Genomic DNA, 14,107 nt, shown 5'->3' on the forward strand with positions numbered 1-14,107 from the left:
CGCCGCTTTGGCTGCACAGCAATTCGTAACGTAAGCAGCAGCAGCAGCAGAAGTCGCAGCACCAAAAACAAACATCAATAAGAAATATATTTTAAAGATACTATGCTGTCCACATTGTTGGGTACTGCCTTGGAAATTAAAAAAAAATAAACAATTTTCGACACAGGCCTGTTATTCCAAGCATTCTTAGAGAGCTTTTGGTTTCTCTTAACTAACTTGACATAAGATGCCATTTTCTATTTAACAACATATTTTAAAAGCTGCAATGCACAATATCTGCCCACGTCTCAAGTTACATTTATAGATATTCGAAAATGAGTTTCACGTTTTTTTTTTTTTAATAATATTAAACAAGTATAATTGAACCAAATCTGAATATAAGCGAAGTACAAATATTAACATTGACTATGGTGCGACTCACACAAATACATGGATGCAATTTGTAGTCAAGTGTACCTATTCAAACGAGCCGCGGTGTTTTTAGCATGGCGTTTGCTGCTGGTAAGCTCTCCTGGCGTTATGTTAGTTTTTGCCCCGCAGCTTATGCCGCAAAACTTTTTTGCGCGTCTGCCGCTCTGTCGCCGCCTTGGCTTTGCTATGCTCTGCCGCGATTTGCTCTGCTGCTGGCGCTGCTGCTGCTGCTTTGGCTTTGCCTTTTATCGTGACCTTTTGCGACGCGTCGCGACGGGCAAACGATGACGTCGCCGTCGCTGCCGTTTTTACTGTTGCCTTTGCTGTCGCTGACGTCCCGCAGCAATAAAACTGATGTCACGTTTTTATGACGCCGTTGATGAGTCGTTATCTTTGATTTCGGCACGCAGCCCCCGTCGGCCAGCTTCGGGCTGACATCCCGTTAGGCTGTCAAATTGTTTGTGCCTTCTGGTCAAGTTTACACCGCGTCTGCGATTCGCCCAACATTCGCCTCAGGTGCTGCCGCGTCTGCGGTCGTTATTCGTTTTATTTTCGCTGCTTCTCGGTTTTTTAATTTACGCCCAGTTCAATTTGCGCTTTTTGTTTTATCGCAGGCTCATAATTTATTGCGCGTTTTTTTTTTATGCTCTTTGTTTTTGCTGGCATTTGCGAATTGAATAGCAAAGAGAGCCGACCGAAACGCACAGCATTTGCCGTTATTTTTATTGTAAGGTGCACACGAGCAATGGCCGCCACCTCGTTTCGGATTAGCTTTTGTTTATGAAAGCTTACAGTTCTTTTTTTTGTTTACTGTTGTTGTTGTTGTTGTTGTTGTTGTTGTTGTTGTTATTACTGCTTATGCTTTGTTTACGACGACTTCAGACAACTATAAAATACAGCTGCGCCCCACCCCACCGAGCGCATGTCGAGATTCGTTTCAAGGCAGCTTCTGTGGACGATGCACTCCAAGCATATGCAAAATAGTCATTGAACATTATTGTAATTCCCTGGTTCTTTTCGAAAAGGTACTAGAAAAGCTTCTTACAGTTGAATTTTAAGTATATTTTGTGAATCGTTTTTCCTCCGAAAGAAGGGAAGAGCAAAACTGACTGACTGCTCACATATTTTGTGATTTCAACGGCATTAGCCTCTATCTTTAACTAGTTACAAATTTACATATTTTAATAGGCTAGCAGAAGATTACTCAATTACCCAAATATGAGCAACCCATGGTTAATTGATGCTCTTTATTTAATCTATGGCGCTACCGCCCAATTGATTGCCGTCAGTCATTATGAATTGAAGTTTAAACAAAGCGCGAAAGTCAGAAATGCAGCCATGCTATTATTAAATCGATATAATATAATCGATATTTTAGCGCATTGCAGAACCATTTTGAGCTAACAGTGTCATTTCGGGCTTAACAGCGGATGTGCTGGTTAACAGTCTTGCTTGTTAAGCTATTAACGAAATGATTTTATTTTATAAAATACGTCAATTTCTTCTCGTGGTTAATGCATTAGGAGGCGCAACTTTGGCAAGAGAGTTTATTTGATGCAACTGTAAACGCAGCAAATATCTGAATATATCGATAAATGGGAACGCCTATCGATGCTAACACTCGAATACGCATCCTCTTCAGCTGTGTGCGCGTATACGTGTGTCTGAGCGCGTGTGTGTGCGTGCATGTGTGTGCGTGCGTGTGTGTGTGTGTGTGTGTGTAAGCGCCTCCGTGCAATCTATTAAGTGTGGAATAGCAAATATCAATTGAATATAGAGAATAAATCAAACGAGCGTCCGACCGCTGGCGTTCGCCCTAAATAATTGTTGTTTCTAGTGCGATTTACCGTTGCTGTTACTGTCGCCGTCGCCGTCGCCGTCGTTGTCGTTGTCGGTGTTGTCGCTATATTGCCTTAATGTTTTTGTTGTTTTTGTTGTTGTTGTCGCTGTGTATCTGTTGACGGCAACGCGCAACGGCCAACTGATGAATTTCAATTGTTTTCATTAAACGGTACAGAAAGCAGAATAAAGAAAACCAAATTTATGCGCGCGCCGCCCGCCCCAAACGACGCCCCGCCACCGTTACCATTACCGTCATCGTCACCGTCGCCGTCGCCGTCGCCGTCACCGTCACCGTAACCCAATCCGCCCCAGCCGTTACCAAAAGGCGAACAGCAGCAATAGCAGTTGCTATACACGCACGCATACACGGACACACGCCCCCCAGAGTCCCGGATCTGCAAACAGAAAAAAAATATGTCCTCGAACAGCTTTGGCAGCGGTGCTGCAGCTGCAGCTGCGTTAACCTCGGCCTCCGCGGCGGCCGCAGCCGCAGCAGCGGCGGCGGTTAACAGTGATTTGTGGCGCGAATGCGTTGCCTGGCTGGTCCGCTGCAAGGTTATACCCGCCGACCACAAGGCCGCCCTGCCCGACGCCGAGATACGCATACTGGCCATGACATTACGTGACGGTGTGCTGCTCTGCAATCTGGTCATACACCTGGATCCCAGCAGCATGGACGCGCGCGAGTTCAATCGCAAGCCCCAAATGGCCCAGGTGAGCCCTGCCCCCCCCCCCCCCCCCCCCCAGGGTTAACGAAGCAAACGTTATAATGTGCCGTGTCTCGCTTTCAGTTTCTGTGCTGCAAGAACATCAAGCTGTTCCTGGACGTGTGCCACAATCATTTCAATATACGGGATGCGGACCTATTTGAGCCCACCATGCTATACGATCTAACCAACTTCCATCGCGTGCTCATCACCCTCTCCAAGCTGTCGCAGTGTCGCAAGGTGCAGCAAATGCATCCGGAGCTGCTGTAAGTGCCACAGCTGTGCGCTCCGACTGCAATGGGGCGTGTGATGCAGTTTTAGTTAGTTGCTGGTTTTTTTTTTTTTTTTTTGGGTCAAATTGGATGAGCTCATGGCTCGCACACTGCTATCACACAGCCCCATTGCCGCGCCATATGCAAAGGTGCCAATTAGCTCTAAACAAATTGTGTTTTTGTAATTTTACAGCGGCTTCAATCTGCAGCTGTCGCCCAGCGAGCGTTCCCATTCGGATGAGGCCATCTATAAGGATTTGCATTCCACGTAAGTGTTTATACGTTTCTAGTTAGACACAAGCGTGAGCATTGCGTGTAATCTTTAGTGCGTGCTTTCCCCGCCTTTCCAAACCGCCCCCAAACCATGCCTCCTGCCCCATTCTTTAGCCAATCCAATTGAAATGTTCTGTTTGCATTTCCTGTTTGAGATGTTTGCTCGGGCGCTGTCTCATTATGCGCTCGCGTGGCCGACAGTGTCCCGATGCCAGACCACAGACCCGAGACCCGCTTAAGCCCCTGTCTGCCTGCTTATCAGCAACAACAACAACAACAACATCAACACCAACACCAACATCAACAACAACAACAACAGCAGTAACAAAATCAACAAATATCCATGTCCAAGCTTTATCTAACGCTGTTTCTCTCTCTCTCTCTCTTTCCCACTCTCTCTCTCTCTCTCTCTCTCCCTATTTTTCTTTTCCGGCTGTCTGTTCCGTACTCTCTCCTTCTCATTCCCCCTGCAATACATTGTCTTTTTGCTGCCCCAAAAAATGTTCACCATATTGTCGCCTAACACTCCCATGTCTTGGCTCTGTGTGTGTCTGTGTGTGTGTGTGTGTGTTTGTGTGTGTGTGTCACAATGCCCCCCGCACCCAACCACGCCTGCACATACCCTCAACCGGCAGCAATGAATTTAAGGCAACTAGAAGCATCGATGCCACCGGATCTTCATCCTCGGATTACTACGAGCGCACCTCACAGAGCGGTTCGCTCTCGGTGGAGGACGAGAATAGCGATATAACCATAGAGAATGGCACCGAGGACATTGACGACTATATCGAGGATTCGCTGTCAAACATGTGTGATACAACGATCGACAATGATGCCGCTGGCATCGTTGACATCAATCAATCCGTCCAGGGGCAGCTGCGCGCTCTCTCCCTAGACCTTAACCTGAGCGTGGCCGGCAACGGTGGCTTTGATTGTGTCACGCCGACACCACAAATGGATGCACCCAAGGCGAGCACATCCGCAGCAGCAGCAGCCGCGGCAGCGGCAGCGTCAGCGTCAGCAGCAACAGCTGCCCTCGAGAAGCAACATCATGCGTCCACCAGCTCCTCATCATCATCGCTATTTGTCAGCGAGAGCCAACGATTGCAGCGAGCCGCCGCTGCCGTCTACAACTACCGATCCTCGGTGCTGATGTCCACAGAGCACGAGTACGCGTACATCAACGATATCTACAGCGAAGATGACGAGAAGGTCTATGAGGATCTCTGCTACGTAACGTTCCAGTCAAAGGTCAAACCAGAGGTGTGCTGCCTTCAAACTCCATTATACTCGTTCTCTGTAAAATCAAACACCACCAAACCACAATCCGAACAACAGCCAAACGCTTGTTTGTACTTGCAACCTTGACTCTACTCGTATGTATGTATGCTGCAACTGGCTAACTGCTTCACAGCTGCCCAGCACCACTCTCACAGCTATCACTAGTGGCTATACTTAATCCACACACACCCACGTACACCCAATCCACTTTCCCGCCTCACATCTCTCACCTTTCACGACATGCTATCGCACCAATCAGCCACCTGCACTGCAACTCATGCGTTTCTATGTCGGATTATGTCTGTGCATTCTTTGTTTGTATTTGCTTTCTGTTTTGTTATCTCTCTCTCTCTCTCTCTCTTTCTTTCTCTCTCTCTCTATCACTCTCCTTACCTCCCTCCCGTTGTAAGCTCCACATTCCGAACAGACACCTGAAGTGCGCGTCGCCCACATACCATAAAATGCAATGCCAATTGGACAAACGGAAATGGCAACAATATTTTGTTGTTTTTTTTTTTTTTACTTTTTAATCGTAACCGTTGTCTGACAAAACTGACAAATTCGCCAATCCCATTAGTTTCGGGCTTATATGTATTATGGCGCAGATATATGCCAGACACGATCTACTGATTCATGCGGGCGATGCAGACATGCAGACGGATAGAACCACAACAAACTAACGCTAAACAGATATCGATCCAAACTTTTTGGGGGCCTTTTGTTAGCCAACTCTTCAGATAACAGCTGAAACAAATGGGTATCTCCAAAGCAAGCATGTTTTCATAATACGTTCCTATCTGCATTATCTATGCACCTGGCTATGCCAATCCGATTGAGTACTGTGTGCGCAGCTCTCATCAGTTCGTAAATGGTTTGATTAAAGTGCAAATTTGGAATTTGGATTTGATATTGCAAAGGAAATCCCAAAGTTGCCGCTCAAGCTCCCCATCTGAATATTTGAATATATATATTTTTGATAGCCCCACTCAATTTCAGAATTTTTCGATTAAATTAAACATTTTCGATTCAGTTCAGATCCAGAACCATTGTAAGGGCTTTCCAGATCAGACATGTTGGAACTAAGTTCTATATTTTTATAATATTAAACGGAGATTTCTACGTGTCCAATGTAAACTCAGCACAAGTCATGCGCTTCGCCTTTGCCGAAGATGTTCTTCAGATAAGACGCCTTTTTCAAACCGAATGACGTTTATATTTTCAACACGTTTTTAATTACACAGATATATATGTATATATATATATAATATTAGGTAGCCACCATGAGGTTGCCTTATATAGAACAAATTAAAGCCCTAATACATATCATATTTCATGGGCCCAGCGCACGACTCGATCATGCGGGTAACTAAAGTCAGGAATTCAGATTCAAATTACATTCTAGATTATTAATTTTCTTTTATAATGTTATAGGCCTTGGCAGCCAGTGCGCTTGCTTAAAAGTTAGCTTGTTGCTTCAAAAACTATATTAATGAAATATAATTTTAAGTGATCAGACATCATTCAATTGCAAGCTACTTTTAAACTGTGCCAATCGTCTGATCAAATATATATAGCATATTATACATGTAAACGAGATAGAATAGCATTTGTTTATGTGGGTAACATTGTAATAGTCAATAATTTAATCCCTCAACTTTCCAAAATCTAATTTCGCTTTTGCTTTCTGCTGTTTTCAATCCGTTGCCGATAATTACATATATATATATAACTTTTGTATATATATATTTTCATTTTTTGATAGTATGTTCGTGTGTGTTATTTTTTTATTTGCCTTTCAATAACAATACGCGAGTATCTATAATAATTCTTGATGATCTTAGGGAGATCATATTTTGAACTATCTAGAGCTTATAGCGTTTCATGCTTTTCAAGTCTTTTCTTTAAATACAGTTCATGTTTTTACCTGTCGTGCCTGTGTCTTGTGTTGTGTGTGTTTGCCTTACGAAAATAACAGCCAGGATCGTGTGTGTGTGTGGTGTGTGTGTGTGTGTGTGTATGTGCGTGTGTAAATAAAGCAATATATGATTCATTTTTTAAAAGGAACATGATGTTCAGCATCTTAAGCTTCCATCCAAACTTCTAACTTAGCCGCCTCATGGCTGGCCAATGTCATCCTCATCGGTGTTGTCGTCGTCGTCGTCGTTGTCATCATCGTCACAGCTGCTGTTGCAGTTGTAGTCAACGGTATTGTAGATGTTCATCAGCAGCGGCGTCACATTCACGCCAGGCACCAGCTGCTCCAACAGCTGGCCGGCCACTTTGCAGAGGCCGCCGAGACGCAGCTCCATGCGATGCTCGTAGCGGCGGCGATGTCTGTAATATTTTTCCCTTTCGGTCAACGCCTTACGCTTTCTGTTTGACGATAACGGCCTGGCCGTCAGCGTTGCTGATCCTGACCAGCTTGACGACTTGGCTCGCTCGCCTTCGTCGAGCGGCACTGATCCAGATGCAGACTCGTAGTTAGCGGTTAACTGCTCCACAGCGGTTGTCTCGCATATGTCCGAAGCTGATTTCGCTGGCAAGGGCGAGCCCAAAATAGACTCCGCCTCCGATAAGTCGGACACCTCAACGGCCACCGGATCGGAGGGCTGTGAGCTCTCCTCTGAATCCGAGTCCGTGTATATGTCCGATGGATAGCTCTCGCCGTAGCGCCTATTTGACAGCTGTCGCACTTGCTTGCCAATTAGGATGGCATCACAGCTCTTGTCCAGCTCCTCGTGCTGCTGCTGCTGCTGCTGCTGCTGCTGCTCATCTGGCATAGCAAGTGCATAGTCGAGCTCCACATCGACCGCAGCCTCAACCGACTGCAATTGGCAACGCATATGTTTGCGAGCGCTGTTTGGCGCCGCTATCGCTGTACCAAAACTGTGATCATTGACAACGCCACGAATGGCCATATTGTTGTTGTGCGCGTGCTCCTGGACGTTGGGCTCCTTGAGCGCATACGAGTGCAGGTCGGTGGTCTTTTGGTTCATGTACGCGTGTATCTCCCCAAAGAACTCCCATTCCTCGTTGAGCACATCTATGCATTGCTTGTTCAGCGGCGTCGCCTGCATATTGGACTTTTGGACGCGATAGCGCTGAACCATGTTTAGCCACTGTTTGCGCAGCGCCCGTTCGCTGTAGTCGCCAATTTTGGCCATGTCCTTGAACTTTCTGCAACACACAGCCAACAACAGCCACGCACTCCATATGTATACATATATTTGATATGAGGAAAAAACCATATGCACTTACTTCCATGGCTCCGCTTGCTTGGACGAGTATTTGGCGAACAAATCTTCTGCCTCGATGCGCTTTGTGACAAGCAGACGCTTCTCCTCCACAGACCCTGCAAATTTCGAGTGACAGCCTCCATATCTTGTTGAGCAAATGCATGCGCATTACTTACACTTTTTGGAGCCACTTTTTGCATATGTGTGATGATCCATTGCGCAGTTTGTGGCTGAAAATGTTTTCAACGCACGTGCACAGCGAAATTAACGAACAAAAAAAAAATGAATGGAAATTGGATGCTTGGCTGCTGCTGTTAGCTCTGCTGCTGCTGCTGCTGTTGTCCGTCTGCCCTGGTTCTGTTAGCTGTATGTTAAGTTAACAGGCTTCTGTTATTGGCAATGCTGGCGTGTTAGTCGTCTGTTGAATGATGAGGCATAATCTTTGCCTATCGACATATCGATAAACGCAAGTCTCAAGAAAATTATTGCCACACTTTATAGTCTTGCGCGCCAAATTAGTTTAATTAAAAAAAAAATTGTAATCTTTAATTTTGCTTAGAGTTTTGTTTTCGTTATTTGTTTTTTTGCTTTGATTTATTTTACTTTTGTTTTTGTATTTTTTTTTTTTTTTTCATTTAGTACCACCGACAATATTGCATGCAATGGAACCGTATATGATCACACCAACACAAAAGAAGAGGAGGTCTATCAAGATTTGTGCGCACTGCACAGAACGAGTAGAGGCCAGGTAGTAATTTGGTTTAACTTTGTACATTTCTTAAAGCCTGCCAAACAATGTTTAGCTATGCTTAGTTGCATGACTCTGTGACGAGGCTGCTGCCTAAGCTCAGCTCAGATTGACTAACTGCTGCACATCTCTTCCTGTTAATGTAGACCACATCGGCGACCAGCTTTGAGCAGCGGGACTATGTCATACGCGAACTCATCGATACGGAATCCAATTATCTGGACGTGCTCAATGCACTCAAATCCAAGTTTATGCTACCTCTGGAACGACATCTCAATCAGGACGAACTGCGACTCATTTTTCCCCGCATACGGGTGAGCACGGAAACTGGGATACACACCTACTATACAACATCTACACACACAGCTAATATTTTGTTTGTATGCATTTCCAGGAACTAGCTGACATTCACACCAAGTTTTTAGAGAAGCTACGCGAATCGCTGGTGCCCAGCACAAAGCTTAAGATGGGTCAGGTATTCCTTGAGTTTCGCGAACCATTCCTCATCTACGGCGAATACTGCTCCTGCCTGCTGAACGCCATTGATTACCTAGCCGATGTGTGCAAGAAAAACCAAATAATAGACCAGCTGGTCCAGAAATGCGAACGCGAATACAACGTGGGCAAGCTGCAGCTGCGGGATATACTGTCGGTGCCCATGCAGCGCATACTCAAGTACCATCTGCTGCTGGACAAGCTGGTGAAGGAGACGTCGCCATTGCACGAGGATTACCGCTCGCTGGAACGGGCCAAGGATGCCATGATCGATGTGTCGCAGTATATTAACGAGGTTAAGCGCGATTCTGATCATCTTGTCATCATACAAAAGGTCAAGGACAGCATATTTGATTTGAATTTGCCGCAAAACGGCAACGATCTGCTGCAATACGGCCGCCTGCTGCTCGACGGTGATCTGCACATCAAGGCCCACGAGGATCAGAAGACCAAGATGCGCTATGCGTTTGTCTTTGACAAAATTCTGATACTGGTCAAGCCGCTGCACATTAAAACCGGCGACATGCAGTACACATATCGCGACTCGCACAACCTCGCCGATTATCGCGTGGAACAGAGCCATTCGCGGCGCACGCTCGGCCGGGATACGCGCTTCAGATATCAGCTGCTCTTGGCACGTAAATCCGCCAAGACGGCATTCACACTTTACTTGAAGTCGGAGCATGAGCGTGATAAGTGGCGCAAGGCGCTCACCGAAGCCATGTAAGTGTCATGCGAAGCTGCCATGCCATGAACTTTGAAATGAAACTTTCAATTGTTTTGCAGGGAAAGCCTCGATCCACCTGGCTGTCGCAATACGGATCACAAAATGGAAATCTACACCTTTGATGCGCCCACAACTTGTCGGCATTGCTCCAAGTTTCTTAAGGGCCGCATACACCAGGGCTATCGCTGCAAGGTGTGCCAGATAAGTGTGCACAGGGGCTGCATCTCCTCCACGGGCCGTTGCAAACAGAATCCGATCAGCATACCGCCGCCAGTGTGCGACCGCCAGTTGTCTGAGTTCAACTGGTTTGTCGGCAATATGGACCGTGAAACGGCGGCCAATCGATTGGAAAATCGCCGCATTGGCACCTATCTGCTACGTGTACGTCCCCAAGGTGCCTCCTCGCCGCACGAGACCATGTACGCGCTCAGTTTGAAGTGAGTACAATCCCACCAATCCCAGAAACCAAACAGAAAAATATATCTAAACCGTTTCCCTCTCTCTCTATCTCTCTCTCTCTCTCTTTCTTGCTCTTCATGCAGAACCGATGATCATGTGATTAAGCATATGAAAATCAATCAGGAAAACGATGGCGAATCCATGCTCTATTGTTTATCTTCGCGCCGCCATTTCAAGACCATCGTTGAGCTGGTTTCGTATTATGAGCGCAACGATCTGGGTGAAAACTTTGCCGGGTAAGTGATGGAGCTAAAAAAAAAACATTCCCTCTCCTGCTGTGTAGTTACTGAACACAAATTGTTATTGTTAACAGGCTCAATCAGTCGCTGCAATGGCCCTTCCGCGAGGTCATTGCCACCGCGCTGTACGACTTCGATCCGAAGGCTGGCAGCAATCAGCTGCAACTGCGCACCGATTGTCAGGTGCTTGTGATTGGCAAGGATGGCGACAGCAAAGGCTGGTGGCGCGGCAAGATTGGTGATACGGTGCGTAGCTTCATTTGTAGATCAAAGCTAGATTGCTATATTTATAATGTTTGCAGGTTGGATATTTTCCCAAGGAGTACGTTCAGGAGCATCCAGTCACCAGCGACGAGCTTTGATATTACAACTATGAGGTTTACTTCGCACCTAAAGCGAGCACTCCAACGGCGGCCATTTCTGAAACACCTGTAGCTCTACAAGCGACAAACGAGGAGACGATTCCCAACTACAGCAATAACAACAACAACCACAACAACAACAATAACATCTGTTAGACAGGCAACAACAAGATGAACATGATGCTGAGAAAGCAATATCTGTTGCACTTAGTTCAAATATACATATACAAAATCATTTTAAATTAATTAATTGTATAATCTGTTTGTTTTTTTTTTTTTTTTTTTTATATATATATTTTTTGTGTGTAAATTTTCGTCGCTCGAAACATTAGTGCCAACAACAGAACAATTATGAAATGCATCACAAAATGTTCTATAAAATTTTAAACGTTTTTTTTTTTTTTAACTAATTGTATATTGCAATACATAATTAAATGCATAGTTTGTAAGCATATGTGAACTGTATTGAGAAGCGTAACAGTTTAGTCTATTTAAATTTTACGTGTATTTCATGCCCCCCCCCCCCTGCGTATTTTGATTAAGATACCATGTGAAAATAACAAAACGATAAAAATAGAAATGAAGACGAGAAAATAGATAAACATAAACAAATGCGCTGTGCGGCATTTCATACAAGAAGCTTTAAACTTTATATACTTATATATATATATATAAATCACACACTACTGTATAACGTATATATATATATATATACATATACATATGTATGTATATATATATGTGAATATATATGCTTACATATGGTATATAATGGAAAGTGTCAAATATGTGTATATTAAACTTATGAATAGTTCGAAACGCAAATGTTAACAAGTCAAAAGCAACAGAGCAACAATTCTGCGACAACGGCAAAAAGCTTTAGCAAATCACGATATAACGTTAAAGAAACAATGAAACAAACAAACAAACAAAGAAACATATGCATAAGAGTATGCCAACTTATATAAATTCGTAATTAAATATTAACCTTATTGTACCTAGAGCCAACGAATGTAGCAGACTTAACAAGTATATTCGAGGTGTTCAACGATTTACTGAAATTCAATCAACACGATAAGCATTAATCACTTTATGAATATTAGGAATAGTATATCATATATTATATTCACGCCAGTTTCTAGCACAGCAATAACAAATAACAAGCAAATGTTTGCCTTCTGTATTTCTTAGCAAGTTGCAATTTAGGTAAGCAACATAACGACAACAATGACAACAGTTAAAATATAGATAAAAGCCAATTGATATGTTGGTTTCAGGCTTAAGTATGAGTATATATGTTGTATATGTATGTGTGTACGGTTTCACATATATCGTGATAAACTTAATTTTTTATGGCCCAATAACAAAACGTATAATGTACTTTGTTTTATAGACTTAACGCAAACATTTCCAAACTGCATTTAAATTCTCTTGCAACAATCACTCTCTCTCTCTCTTTCTCTCTCACACACACACACACACACTCTCCCTCTCTCTATCTTTTGTCTGACTATCTCACTCGATACGATATTTAAATATATAAACATATGTATGTGCATGTACTGAAATCATTGTTTGGCAGCTGAAATATATTAATGATAAAATAAATTAGAATAACTAAACGAAAACAATGCCACAAATAACGTATATATTGGCCCGCATTGTTTCGGGCTGTTTAAGTAGTTTTTTGTTTGTTTCTTTAATTGAAATTTGTCGCTTCCAGTTCAATGCCAATGTAACAAATGTATTCAATTCAAAATGATTTTGCTTAACACACACACATGCACACGCCAAGAAAAACAAAAACCAAAACAAAAACACGCTAATAAAGGACTTTGAATGTTTTGTTGTTCAATTAAAGTCAAATTGTTTTAGCTCCATGTAAAGAATGGGCACAGAATCCATTTGATGCCTAAATAAAACTACAAACTGTCTTTCCCCTTGCAGATTCGTCTAAGTAGTTCGAACTCTTTCTCTCTTCCTCACGTTTTCTTACTCGATCTCTACTGTTAACTATCGCCTTTCTATGCGATTCTCATAAAGACGGACCAACAGAGGCAACCGCTTTATCGACAAAACAGTTGCCACGAGGTACAGATGTACAAAGAAAAATACACTTCATTTACGCAATACGTACATAGGACCTGTAGTTGGTTCCAAAATGCTATTTTCGAGATTTCAATTAAATTTGGGTTAAATATATTGTCTTTGAATTTAAATAACATTTTGTAGACATATTTAAATAATGCAGTTTTTCGAAATTTTCTTCAAATTCATAAAAAGATATAGACTTTGGTACATTTTCTGATACAAAATACTTTTTATAAAGCTTTGGGTTTTCTTCACTTTCATTTACATTTGAAAAATTTGCATTTTGTCATTTTCTACTTTGGTACATGTCCCAGTTTTGCCTTTATATGAAATAAAACTTTTTCATTCTAGAATTTGGTACATCTTTTAGTATTGTCTGGTGAAAATAATTGAAAATGGCAAGTTTTCATAGGTAATTTCGAATAGGTCTAGGTACACATTTGATTTTTTTTATGTCAACGTTTCGAGCTAACTAAATTTCCCTAATTTACAATAATTGCAGGTACACATTTATGCAAGCTGTACATTTGTATTATTCAGCTTGGTACAATATTTTTGGGCTTGGTACAAGTTGATGTTTGAAATGGTAGCGCGTTGAGCTTTTATCGAAGCGCGTGCGCAACAGCTTTAAAGCTCTGCTTCGCTGTACGCTGGTTTGTGCACTGGCTAAGCGGAGAAACGCACCTGCTGCATGCGACAACGACTCAGTTTTGGCCCACCTGTTGGCCAAACACTTGCCAAAAGAAAAGTCAAGTCTGATGAGCGGGCAAACGAGCGAGCAAGCAAGCGAGCGAGCGAACTGGCGATGAGCGACGAGCGTCGCTAAAGCGTTTAGAAAGTTCGTAGTTGCAGCCGTACAATTGACAGCGGGAGGAGTCGCGGGGGTACTGGATACTGAGATACTGAGTATCGGGCCGAGTATCAGACTGGGGCAGTTGTTGTTTAGTAAGCGGCGCAGAGTCAA

General features: G+C 43.4%; 2 protein-coding genes across 4 annotated transcripts; one reads left to right on the top strand and one right to left on the bottom strand.

Moving 5' to 3' along the window:
* Nucleotides 1-2,059: 2,059 nt before the first annotated feature.
* Nucleotides 2,060-12,912, top strand: Vav (Vav guanine nucleotide exchange factor). 3 transcript variants are annotated; one of them, XM_015171016.3, is made up of 11 exons: nt 2,060-2,967; nt 3,045-3,226; nt 3,426-3,500; nt 4,141-4,770; nt 8,662-8,770; nt 8,917-9,084; nt 9,165-9,988; nt 10,052-10,429; nt 10,535-10,687; nt 10,765-10,936; nt 10,993-12,912. In XM_015171016.3, exons 1-11 carry the CDS (start codon nt 2,668-2,670, stop codon nt 11,050-11,052), a joined length of 3,051 nt encoding a protein of 1,016 aa, XP_015026502.1. In that variant the 5' UTR covers nt 2,060-2,667; the 3' UTR covers nt 11,053-12,912. The 3 variants fall into 3 exon arrangements, with proteins under 3 accessions (XP_015026502.1, XP_015026501.1, XP_002055074.1); XM_015171015.3 differs by lacking the exon at nt 8,662-8,770 and having other exon boundaries at nt 4,141-4,768; XM_002055038.4 differs by lacking the exon at nt 4,141-4,770 and having other exon boundaries at nt 2,068-2,967.
* LOC6631617 (uncharacterized) lies at nt 6,172-8,364 on the bottom strand. Its single transcript, XM_002055039.4, has 3 exons — nt 8,199-8,364; nt 8,045-8,138; nt 6,172-7,963 (listed from the first exon to the last, which is right to left on the bottom strand). The coding sequence occupies exons 1-3, from the start codon at nt 8,236-8,238 to the stop codon at nt 6,901-6,903; spliced, it is 1,197 nt and encodes a 398-aa protein (XP_002055075.1). The 5' UTR covers nt 8,239-8,364; the 3' UTR covers nt 6,172-6,900.
* Nucleotides 12,913-14,107: the final 1,195 nt, after the last annotated feature.

The sequence above is a fragment of the Drosophila virilis genome, chromosome X (assembly GCF_030788295.1).
Source record: "Drosophila virilis strain 15010-1051.87 chromosome X, Dvir_AGI_RSII-ME, whole genome shotgun sequence".
Lineage (NCBI taxonomy): Eukaryota > Metazoa > Arthropoda > Insecta > Diptera > Drosophilidae > Drosophila > Drosophila virilis.